A 12,993-nucleotide genomic window follows, 5' to 3' on the forward strand; every position below is an offset into this window, starting at 1 on the left:
AAAAATAAAACTATTTTAGCTTAACTTAAATTTTGGACCAAAAGAACCTGACAGTATCTCTTAACTAACTTTCCCCCACCTCAGAACTAAGTGTGTTGATCACAGAAAAGTACATAATGTAGTAAACAAACCAACTTGGCCTGTGCTCCACAAGAATCAGAGGATTGGCAAGCAATGACTAATTTTTCCCAGCAGTACAAAACTGTTAAAAGAATAATGCTGATTTGAAGTTTCTCATATTTATGAGCTACAAACAGTGTAGAGTAAATAATAAATCTAAATTTGTTTTTAAAATACTTCTTTCTACAGACTTTGAAAGAAAAACGGTCACATCACTTCAGGTCAAAAATGTAGTTGGCTGAGGGAGAATGGCTACTCACTTTCATTTGGTTTATAGTCAGTTTCAGCACTGGATATAGTCAGTTTCAGCTCTGAATTGTCAATATCCCTTCATGTGCCACCATGCATTTTATAGAATGGTGTTAGCGTTAAGAATGAACACAGACCAATTCTGTTTAGCCTTTGAGATCTAATGAAATCCCAGTCTGTGCTGGTATGGTTGCAAGTGGACAATGTGAACATCTTTCCATCATGGAGCATCTTGGGAATCAAAAGAATTGGTAATCATTTTTTAAAAAGTGTACTGATTTGTTGGCTGACTGCATTAATGTGTGATCTTTCATATGGCATTTGAAAAGCAATGTGCTGGGATTATAATTGAATTTTGAGATTTGAAAACCATTCTAATGCTTCAGGGTACCTAGGTGGATCCCCCTGTTCCACCTAGCTAGCCCTCACTGTAAGCGTGAATGGTGCAATTGTGTGATCAACTGTGTTGCCCAGTGAACTGATATCTTATAATTGGTTCAATAAAGGAACGAGAGTAAGGACAATAGGGTATATTGGATGTTTTAGAACAGAGTGCTGGATAACTCCTTTTGTGACTTACTGTCCACCTTATCTCTTTCCTTGAAACTTTACATCTGTTTTTCTACAGAATACAGTGATAGCACATTATTGTTTGTTGGTAACTGAACTCTCCCTTGTGATTATTTACCCTTGTTCTAGTCAGTCTGCTGTAGTTCACAGGTGAAGTGGCAAGTAAAGATTTTAGAATAATATGTTACTATTAATGTAAAATTTGTTTTACTATTAATATACTTTTTAGTAGATTTCATCATTTTCAATTTTTTTGCTTCCTCCAGCTTTACCAACAAGGTCGCTTATGCCAGCTGGGTAGTGAATTCTGTGAACTAGAAGTTTTTGCAAAGGTGTTACGAGCTTTAGATAAAAGGTAACTATCTTAGATTATTGCTCAATCGCATTTCATTTTTAATGTCTTGCATTTTAATGTCTTGTATTTTGAAACGATTGATATATCTTGGGAGAAAGGTTGAAATTCAGTTTTCTATTCTGAGACTCTCCCCTTTGCCCCCCAAAACAGATCCAGCTTTCTCTCCCCCCCCCCCCCCCCTGAAAAGAGAATATAAATGGGTGAGTGTGTCGCTAGATAGACGTACACACCCTATGTTGAGGTTGTGTTTAAATACTTTAGGGGGAAAAAGGGAATGTTGTTGATATAACAATATATGGTCAGTGTAGAATATGTTAATTAACATTGTTAATTCTGCATTACAACGGGTATCTATACATGCCAGGGCAATGTAATTGTAATGTCTTATTGTAAATTACCCAAAATATCAGTAAATAAAATCTTCCTCCTCCCTTCTCCCCACCAAAAAATATGCTATTCCATTGTCACTGTGTTTATATCATTCAGGAGAGAGAGAACGTTTCTGATCACTGTTTTTAAGTACTGTGATGGCTAAAACAGAATATGATGCCTAGGGCAGATCACAGTTAGGGTTGTCACTTTTTTTTGTTTTTTTTAATAGTCCCTTTAAAATTATATTGCAATGCTTCACAAGGCAGCAGAGGGTTCAATGGAAGGTACATGTGCTAAATTACTCTAACAATCATTTAGAGGGGATAGGTAAAAACGTGGAAAAATAAGAGCAGTATGTGATGCCAAACAAAGAAATGCATGGCTACAGTGGGTGTGTAATACAGACAGACACACACACCTTTAAAACTAATCTAATTTTATGGACCAGCTGGTCTTTAGCACTATTTAAAATTACTACAAGGAAACTGACTTATGCCATTCTTCAGAGCTTAAATATGTCTGCATTTTACCTGGGTGTTCAGCTCTTATCCTTCACTCCTGGTCTTAAATTTGAAGAATGTGCCCCTCCCCTCTGGTCTCATATTTTACTGATGAACATTAGAACTCTACTCCAACTTCACAGAAGGGCTTTTGAATTCCAGATCACTGTTTCTGTCACATCTCTTCATTTTTAGGTTAATGGGTAAAGCCATTAAAATCTTTGTAGCATTTGGTTCCCCATATGAATTTTCTGTTAGTTTTACTTAACTAAAATATGCTAGACATGAATCCTGTGGTGGCTTTGGCAACCCTCCAATGTTATGCCTTAAAAAGCTCTGTGGCTGCAATTCTTAGTTCTCTTTACCCCACAGAACATATGCTGTATTAAAAGGCTAAATGCAAGCTCAGCTTCACCCTTTCTGAAAGACTTAAATCAGACCAGTAAGAATATAGCAAATGTATGAAGGATCTGTCCCTATATGCCCATGTAATTCAAGATGTGGTTGTCTGCCAAAATGATAGGAAAAACTCCTCAAGCTGAGGAACTCCATCTCTCAGACAGTCCCATTGTGTTAGACTTGTAACTGGCCTCTTCAGGCTGTATTTTCCTCTGTACCCACAATAAGCACTGGCTTTTTAAAAAGCTATCACCTTTGTCCTTATTGTATCGTCCTGGTCTTAGACTCTTAATAATCTCCTTTTACTATTGGTTTCTGCACCGTTTTAATTAAGAACTTTGGAAACAGACTTCCTAATATGTTTCACATCTGTGAAATTGGCTTTTGGTTGAAATTCAGAATGATGGGTCATTTCCTGTTTTTTAAATCTGTTCTAAAATTTTGTTTGCTGTTTTTAATGGCATGTGTAGGTGGCTTTTGTTTAAGGCACCCTGTGCTGTTTCGGGAACTGTATAAATCCACTTTGTAATGTACAATGCAACAACTGTATACTACTGGTCTTGAGGTAGATGGGTCTGGGCACTATCTTCTGGGGATTTTAGATATTTTTTAGTATTTATGACTTACTATCACACTTGAGTCTGTAATATTAAAGAATCAATTGACTGGAATACTTAAGGTTTTTTTATTAAATAAATACTGTTTTCTTTCCTTTCAGACACTTGCTTCATCACTGTTTTCAGGCTCTGATGGATCATGGAGTAAAAGTTGCTTCTGTGCTGGCCTATTCATTCAGTAGATGGTGCTCCTACATAGCAGAATCAGACTCTGATGTAAAAGACAAAGCAATCCAGATTGGTTTTGTTTTAGGTAAGTGGTGATGAAGGACAAGGCTATTTAACTATGATGCTTTAGCTTAAATTAAACTTGAATTAAAGGCATAAAAGAATAAAGTATTTTAGAACATCTCTAGAAGATTACATTTGGACATGGGTTTGGAGTTTGAAACAGTTCTAAAATATATTGTGTGTATATATAAATATACATATATTTTTCCTGGTCAAGTTCTGATCCAGTGGAGTTGTTTTTAAACAACACCCTGTTAATTACAGAGAAGGGATTAGAAATTTGGCAGATATTATATTTATACAGTGTGAAGACTTGTTAATTTAATATATATTTTTGACAGAAAACTAAGGGAGAGAAATATACATAATACCAATAAGTTATATTTTGATTGAAGATGAAACCTTCCACATTTGCGTTTCATCCCCTTCAGACCAAGGACGGTTTCAAAATGGAGTCTTTGAACCCAACAGGATCTCCATAATATGAATGCAGTTTTATAGAACCTCACAATATTTCTTTGTAAAGTGATGTAGGAACATGTCACTGCAAGGTCATCCTGTCTCCAAATTATGGTAGCACTGACTTCCTATATCTTAATTTGGGCACAGATACCCACTTCTTCCTGTTCTTTTACTCTTAATCTGCAATGAAAGGGCAGATTAGTACAAATTTCACAAGCAGTTCCAATTAAGAAAAATTCATCTTTTACAATGATTCAATGGTGTCCAAAGGGTTGTTTGCTCTTGAATTTCCAGGAGGGTTCCTATCAGATGCTGGCTGGTACAGTGACGCTGAGAAAGTGTTCAGTTCCTGCCATCAGTTATGTTCCCTTCATGATGAGATGCCTCACTGGTGTCGTGCAGTAGAATGTTGTGTAAGGTAAGCTTGGACTTGAACTACTTTGAGTCCTATTGCATAAATTATTGTAAAGTTTAGGTCTTGTTTATGTTGAAGAGTTCTGAAGGCGTCTTACTGCAAGCTTTATTTATTTATTTATTTATTTGGTCATTACATCCCTGCGTTCTTTGATAGCAACCAGCTGTCCCACTGCCCGTTGTGGCAATATCCACCATGGCTTTCAAAAGTGATGGATAAATATGTTGCCTGGATATTTCTAATTAAAAAATGGTCAGTAGTGGAAAAGTTAGCATTGTAGACTTAGCAACAGAGGGTCCTGTGGCACCTTTAAGACTAACAAAAGTATTGGAGCATAAGCTTTCGTGGATGAATACCCACTTCATCAGTCTTGCGTCTGATGAAGTGAGCATTCACCCACGAAAGCTTATGCTCCAATACTTTTGTTAGTCTTAAAGGTGCCACAGGACCCTCTGTTGCTTTTTACAGATTCAGACTAACACGGCTACCCCTCTGATACTTGACATTGTAGACTTAGATTTCTGAGTTAACATTGTATCAGTTTATATTCAGAAAGGTCTTAAAGGGATGGATGTTTTTTAATGAAGATTGTATTCTACGGAAAACAGAAAAAAATCTGCTGGAAATTCCATGAGGCTCTGTCCTTTGAATCAGGAGTTTCTTTTCCTACTAGCTCTTTGGTCCTTGGTTCTCACCGTAAATAATAAACAGATAGGTACTAATTTTCTCTAGATAGCTAGAGGATTATCAAAGATATTATTTAATATGTCCTGTTTATTTGTATTACCATTAAGTGTATAATGTATCACAACACTGTGCACAGTACAGCCCACAGGAAATGATGTATGTTTCATCAGTAGGACTCCGCTTCAGTAGTTTTCAATTCAAGAAGTCCTGAAAGGCCAACACTAAACTAGCAAAAGAATATGCAATTAGTCTCTCTATGCTGCAAGAATAACTATGTACTAGCAAAGTTGTATGCCAGGACATGGTTTTGTTTTTTTTTTTTATTGCTTGTGTTGACAGCAAAACAAATGCCTCTCCATATTAGGGAACTGTATCAGAACCCACACAATTATAGAATCATGTTTTCTTTTCATGTTGGCAACAAAAATCCAAACGTGTATTACAATATGGATGTCCTTAAACATGTTGGTTAATTATGATCGCATGGGAACATCCATGGTTCTTGTAGTGCAGTCAGGCCCTTGGCTTTCAGTATGAAGTCCCTTGATCAGAAGCATAAGAGAGGAAACAGTTCTTTACGTTAAGCCATACCACAAACAATAAAACAACACAATAGTTCAGGCAGTTCAAATTGCAGACATATCAAATAGCCAGGCCAAGAAGCCCTTTTTACAAATGCTATATACAATAAATAATTCTAAAAATCCCCCCCCCCTTTTTTTTGGGGTGTGGGGGGGGGGGGGAGAGGAGGATAATTACACACAACTTCAAAGGCATGAGACATTTAAGTAAATTAGTTGGTGTTACCATGTGATTGCTTTGCACTGCAGAATTCCCTGCTCTTACCACTGTGCCTGTATATTAGAAAGAAGTTGGATTTTTTTATTTTCTTAAAAATGGAAATTTAATCAAAATCAAATCGTGCCTTCAGATCCCCCAGGTATATTGCAGGCAAATTTGACACCAGTCTCCTAAAAGTGGCTCCTGGTAGTCTGAAAATTTTAGAATATAATCTGTGCCAGTTTTTAATAACATGACACTAGTTACTTCACCTTTCCTGCACTTTAAATATAAGATTACTTGTACACCGCTTTTTGCAATTGACCCTCACAGTTCACTGCAAAATTACTATAGGCAGGGCGTTCTTGGTGAACCTGAGCAAATGAAATAATTCAAAGACTAATCCTAGGGGAGTAAAGCCTCACAAAAGAGTATGTAGCTTCGTTCTTTGCAAACTCTATGATCATAAGGCTGTTTTTTACCAAGTTTTAACTTGTTAAATCTAATTGCCGTATTCTGCCTACAAAAGGTTTTCAAGGAAGTCAAATATGTTTAAATATAGAACAAATTTTTGCTGTTTTTCCCAGCATCCGTATCTAATTCTCATTGGAGACAGTGGGCACTATCTTGTTCGGTCTCAAAAGGAAAGGTTTAGCAACAAATCTCTGTGAGAAGGTACACACAGACTCTGGAACCTTCTAAACTTAATTTGTTCTGAACATAAGAAGCAAATAATTTCAAACTACAGAAACGTGGCTGCAAAATTCATAATCCTTGGTAGTCAGGGAGGACGTGTAAGGAAGACACAGACATGAATACTCTGTAAAAATACAATTGCATTAAAATAGAAAGATGCTCTGAACTCCTCACTAGTGTCTTGAGAAAAACTGTTACTTATTTTTTTTTGAGCACCTAGAAATGTCATAAGCAAGTTAATAAGTACAAATGTGGTCACCACCCTAAAGAGCAAACAATGCAAACATTACACAAGTTAGGGAGAGAGACATGTGGGTATGGGGAGGAAAGGGAAAGAGGCAATAAAATATATTTACTCACTGAGACGGGCATGTTGATGGTCAGGTTCCTATTTCTAGTTTGTGAACACATCTTACAATGGTACTTCTTGTAATTCTGGTGTTGGATTTTTCATTTTTTATTTTTATTTTTTGGGGGGGGGAAGATCTGACATATACTGGGAGAGATTATTCTGTTACACTGAGGTTGAAGGCTCTCAGGTCCATATTTTTCCAGCTATTTGCCTCATTACTCAGCAAGAGAGTTAGCAGCTGAACGTGTTTTTGTGACAGAAAACAGAGACTACTGGCCTGTTATCTAGGACAGCCAGCGATACCTGCTTTGGGACAACAGCTCTAATGAAGTTGCTGGGAAAGATTAAAGCTGAAAAATGTAGATAAAACTGAGGAACTTAAGCCTACGCACCTAAGTAAGGAACAAAAAGGGAATCTAAATAAAGTATCTAGAGTCCAGTTGGAACTGGTTTTAAAGTTTGGGCTTTTTACACAGGATATTATAAATAGCATTATGTTTAAAAATATTCAAGGAATATGGTCTTGCATTACTTTGAAGTAGTGTGTGGAATTTGCTTACCACATATATTAGAACTAATGGCACTGGCTGTAGTAAATTACCATGAACAATGCACAGAAAACATTTTATTTATTTATTGCTACGACACACGCTTTCTTATTCTCTCACCTGCAAGGAAACAAACCAAAAGAAACATATATATTATATGCTAAACTACATAGCATAGCCAGTTGGTCTGGATCTCCCATTTCCTCTTCTTTGGTTCAATCTCCTGCTAAGTCTTCCAATTGCAGTAACTATTTCACTTTTATCTGCTAGTACTTACTGGTGTCTACATTTCCAAAAAAGGGGTGTGTGCATGCACAGGTAATGTTGTTGTTTTTCTTTAAAAAAAAAAAAAATATTTTGTCAAATAAAATCAGACTATTCTTAAGTGTCTAGTAAGCCAGACATTCAAAAGGTCACTAATATAAGCTTCAGAGATACTCTCAAATGTCCTAAGGCGTCTTATTCTAGTTCTGTACTTGATCTTCTAAAAATCCCAGGCTTTTGGTAGGGATTTACACACACTCGCACACAATTAGATCAAATTACAAAACCCAGCTGGTATATTAAAGGGATTTATTACCTTTGACTGAAGCCTCCAGATTATTGGTTATTGCCTGTTGCCAGACACTGGTTTAGATGCACTAACAGAAGTTGACTCACCGCAGCAGATCATGTGACTCCAGATTTAAAGTGTTTTCTTGTCCTGTAGTGGCTCTCAGAACCTGATGACATATCAGAACAGAAACTTTTAAGTTCTTGGAACATCGTGCCTTGCAGTATATTATGCGCACACGACCCCAGTAACTTTTCAAAATTAATTGACTTTGCTATTTGTGCATCATATTCCTTAATTATTATGTTTACCTGAGCAAATACTCACATCTGATTAGGTTGCATGGTACATGTGGTAACAACATTGTAACGCTGGATCAACTGAAATTATTAGCCTGTAAGATTCCCATCTCATTTTGGATAACTTTTTTTTTTTTTTTTTTTTTTTAAGGAAGGTTTTTATTTTTCCTTTAGCTGGCTTTGTGCCTTGCTGATGCATAAGGTGACATTGCCAGATTGAGGACTGTGTTACTGCAGTGTCCTTCCTGCAGCAGTCTGTTGTGGACTGTTAATCTAATGTACTGATTCAGTGGTGCAAAGTTGCATTTTCTTCCTTGTTCTAATAATTGATTATAGTTCATTATTGCTTATAGTAGGAAGTGCACACATATATTTCTGTATATGCAATACAACATTCTGATGATATTTTTAATATCTGCCTAGTTTTCTTGCTAAATTCACCTGCCTTCAGGATGAGTTTTACTTTATTTTATCTGAACTTTGATTTTCCTAAACTAAATGTTAAATTCAATAAATGTTTTTCTATGCCTTCGTTACAGAGTAACTTAGTCTTAAAGAGACCAAGGTAGGGAAGGTAATACCTTTTATTGGATCAAGAGACAGGTTTTAGGGGGGGACTGCAAATAGTTTAATTTTAGCACTTACGGATACTGAAGTTCTGATGGGGAGAGCTGGGAGATGTAAAAAAATGAGTAGTTTCACAAATCTTATGCAAACACTCAAGCTCTTTGAAAGGTACTATAGGAGGTTACTGTTTAAATTAAGCAGAGTTAATATGCATAATTTCTAGGAGTTCTACATCTTTCATTTTGAGTTTGGTTTACTGTAGCTAAATAGTCTCTAGTCACTTTCATTCTGAAATAAGTGTCTACTGGGAGACTAGCATCCAAAATAAATTGTTTTTAATTCCCATCTTTTGTTATATTCTTGCAAGTGTGTATATAGATCAGCCCTTATACGTGGGTTTTCCTGTTACACTTGGTGATAAAAGTTGGGTAGTGTGCAGTGTGCTTACTTCAGATGCTTTGATTCATTATCTACTTGTTGCACAGCTTCCATTTTGCTGCTAGGTTTGTTGCCACCCTGTTCCATGTGAAGGTTTTTATACAGTCAGTGTTCCTTATTCTGTATCACATTTTCTATTCTTTAGCTTTGTTGTCATTTTGTAAATATCTAGCAGTTAGCTGGAAAGTTGGTATCTCTTTGTAAGGCTTGTTCTTTCTTTGTAGCCGTTCATATGGTTGGAATACACCTGCCTTGTGCTTGGGCTCTATTATGAAAATTTTAAATACATTTCTTTGTCTGGAATTAGTGTTAGAATTTACCATGCTGCATTTCAATAGGGTGAATCGTTTATAGGGAGAAGCTGTGCTGGCTGCCTGCATTTATAGGGTGCATTTGGCTGTATTACATTGCTGTTGCAGGAGGCGTTAAAGCAATAACTTTAAAATCCTCTATCTAATGATCACAGAACCTTGGATTTAGAGGAGGAGGAGGATCCAGACAAAAGCTTCATCCTTCCCCTTTTTTCCCCTGCATGGACTATGAGAAAATCCACCATAACCTCATAGGATGCATCTACACTGCAGTTAAAAAGCTGCCGAGTCGGGCTTGCAGGGCTCAGGCTAAGGAGCTGTTTAATTGCCGTGCAGATGCTTGGGCTCAGGCTTGAGCCTGGGTTCTGGGAAAGCTCAAACATCTACACGGCAATTAAACAGTCCCTTGTCCCGCACCCCAGGAGCCTGAGGCAGCCGGCAGAGGCCAGCCGCGGGCGTCTCACTGCAGTGGAGCTGTACCCATCCAAAGCGTGTGCTATGTGGCTGCAGGGCAGTTGATTGACAGATCACATTATTTTTAAAAGATCAGACCCTGTTTTCAGTATGTTATCTTTCTGCTCCACTTCACTTCAATGTTTGCTTGTATTTCCTACGGTAGGTCATCCTCCTGATTTGCTCTATTTTCTCAGTACCTGTCAAAATATATTGCCCCTTTCCTAATAACAGATTTTCAGGATGTGCAAAGGAAATACTCATCACATGTTCTAAAAAGCAGGCATCTGTAGCTGAGGAAGCACAGTTGTCTCTTTTCTTAGCCTGTGATTGGATAAGGAAACATTTCTGCCTTTAGGCTTGGAATATGACACAAGACACACATCTCGAATGTATAAAAAGGTGAATAAACATCAATTTAAACTTACAGAAACCTTTTGTGTGTATTTTAAATAGATGATTCGAGGAATTGTTGTTAGCTTACACAAAGAGAGAGCAGACCTCAACCCTGCTGCATTTGTTGTCTGCAGGTGGTAGCTCCATCTCCAGAAGCCATTGTTAATCCTGTAGATTGAAATGTACCAGGGCTAGAATGGCAGATAAGGAAAAACCTGTGTTTCAGTTCTGTTTTTTATGGGTCACCCAGGCCTTTTTTCTCCCCTGTTGCATCTGTCCCTAATGGGTGGGTGCTCCAGGGTTATCTGTGGGTGATTTAGGATGATGAATGCTATCGTACAAAATGGCTAAACATTGAAACCACTGTTTCTCTTCCCTCATTTAGAACTCTTGCAGGCACTTAGCTATTCACTCCCCATAGCCATTGAGAACAAACTGTAAACTTGAAGTTAGCTGCATCGATAGCCATTTAGTAACAATTGCTGGTCAGGCAGGACAAACAGTTACATAATTTTTCCACCTCCCAACTTACTTAGAGAGTAAGAGTTCAGAATTTACATTACTAGATAGATTTTTTGCTGTAAATACATTTAAACTCTTTAGAGAATTTTTCTACCAAATAAATATAGGGTCCTATGTAACTCTGTACTTTTCAGTAGCTTCCACTGTTAACCTAACTTCTCCAAACTCATATACATGCTTACCTGGAAACACTTAGTAATATTTGGAATACAAAGCATTATCTACTTAGCTAATGTATTTCTAGAGCGACTATGATCATAGCAATTAAGGATAAGTTATTCTTTTGTCTATCTGAGCTAGAAGAGACTTCTTCCAGTATAGTGAAGATTATCATCACTACTACAATATGCGCTCAAAGGCAGCAGTGCGCTGTTGTGGGCATGTTTCACACACAGCTTAGATCAAGACCAAACAACATTATCATCCCTGCCTTTACAAATAGGGAATTTATCTTTCAAATTAATATGGTTTCACATACATCAGGGATGTGATGTAAGCCTTTTGTAGAATAACTTCCATGTGTATGTTTAAGAGTTACAGTGCTGTTTAAAATAAGGATTGGATACATTTGTAGAGAGTGTGGAGAGGTTTTGGATGTGGAGAGGCAAAGCAAATTAACAAATAGTTTTTACTTCACCATAGAACTGTGATGTTGGAGATAGTTGTATCAGTGTAGGGCCGAATAGATTTTATTAAGGTTACCAAAAAAAAGCCCAATTGTTTGAATGTTTTAAGAATGTCTGAACCGTTTGTTGTTATATCTAAGACATACAAACAGTAAAAATTGTTTTGTAAGAGTCAACAGAAAAGGGCATTACAGAGCACCACTATCTGATATTTCTTCGGCAGCCCTGGATTCAAAGAAAGCATAATTTTGTGAGGTGACAATAGCCCAACCCTGGTATAATTTAGGCTATCAGATTACAGATCTTTGATACTGCTGTACATTGAAGTCAATTGTGGAAAGCTATTTAGAAATAGTATAAACTGTTCCAAGACCATTTTAATATATTTTCCTCAGATTGCTGCATGTTCGAAATGGCAACTGCAAATATCACTTGGGAGAAGAAACATTCAAACAAGCTCAGTCTTATATGGACAAACTTGCAAAACATGGTCAAAAGGCAAACAAAGCAGCACTTTATGGGGAGTTGTGTGCACTGCTCTTTGCAAAGAGCCACTATGATGAGGTGAGTGGTGGTGTTTTTTTCTTTAGGGGAGTTCTCATTAACCCTGTTATGATTCCCTGTCACTGACTCTGTGGGTAGTCTGGGATGGTTTTCTGACAAAGATTTCTGAACAAACAAGGGGGTGTGTGTGTGTGTGTGTGTGAGAGAGAGAGATTAACAGAAAAATATTTTGTTTACTGAGGTTTTTTTGTATTTCCTTTGCTATTTGCGATAGACTATGTTAGAACAGTACTTGGTATGGTAGTGGGCACTGATACATATTAGATTCTCGGATAATATACTTTTTATCAATTAACACGAACCACAAGGGGACCAATGTTACTTTAGTTGGTAAAGTAAAACTCCCATTGTTTTATCAAAGCCTTGCCTGAACTACAGATGGGTTGCAGAACCCAGGAGTACTGGTAACTGTCATGCTGTTTTATACAATTTAAAAAATGGTTGCTCCAAATAATTAAAATGACTTGGCTTTACGAAATACATAAACATAATGAAGAAACTCCCTAAATATATATCTTTATATTTGAGAGCATTTTACATTAGTTTTTTTTTTTCTCTTCCTTATGTTCTTAAAAGCTATTCTAGTATTTCTGTATATCTGCACATTTGCCTGTAATTTCTTGTGGTACATATTTCACAATAATTAAACATAACTACAGTAGAACCTCAGAGTTATGAACTGACCAGTCAACCACACACCTCATTTGGAACCAGAAGTATGCAATCAGGCAGCAGCAAAGACAAAAAAGCAAAGACAGTACAGTACTGTGTTAAATGTAAACTACTTAAAAAATAAAGGGAAAGCAGCATTTTTCTTCTGCATAGTAAAGTTTCAAAGCTGTATTAAGTCAGTGTTCAGTCGTGAACTTTTGAAAGAACAACCACAACGTTTTGTTTAGAGTTACGAACAT

The 12,993-nt window shown here is 36.9% G+C and overlaps 1 protein-coding gene across 1 annotated transcript in view; it reads left to right on the forward strand.

Annotated features, from left to right (window-relative positions):
* Positions 1-12,993, forward strand: part of APPBP2 (amyloid beta precursor protein binding protein 2) — a 39,384-nt gene that overhangs the window by 11,977 nt on the left and 14,414 nt on the right. Inside the window, exons 2-5 of the mRNA XM_054008061.1 lie at positions 1,206-1,294; positions 3,284-3,435; positions 4,170-4,293; positions 11,914-12,082. Of these exons, the coding sequence (XP_053864036.1) occupies positions 1,206-1,294; positions 3,284-3,435; positions 4,170-4,293; positions 11,914-12,082 (534 nt within the window). The remainder of the gene's footprint in view (positions 1-1,205; positions 1,295-3,283; positions 3,436-4,169; positions 4,294-11,913; positions 12,083-12,993) is intronic.

This window comes from Malaclemys terrapin, chromosome 18, assembly GCF_027887155.1.
Source record: "Malaclemys terrapin pileata isolate rMalTer1 chromosome 18, rMalTer1.hap1, whole genome shotgun sequence".
In the NCBI taxonomy this organism is placed as follows: Eukaryota; Metazoa; Chordata; order Testudines; family Emydidae; genus Malaclemys; species Malaclemys terrapin.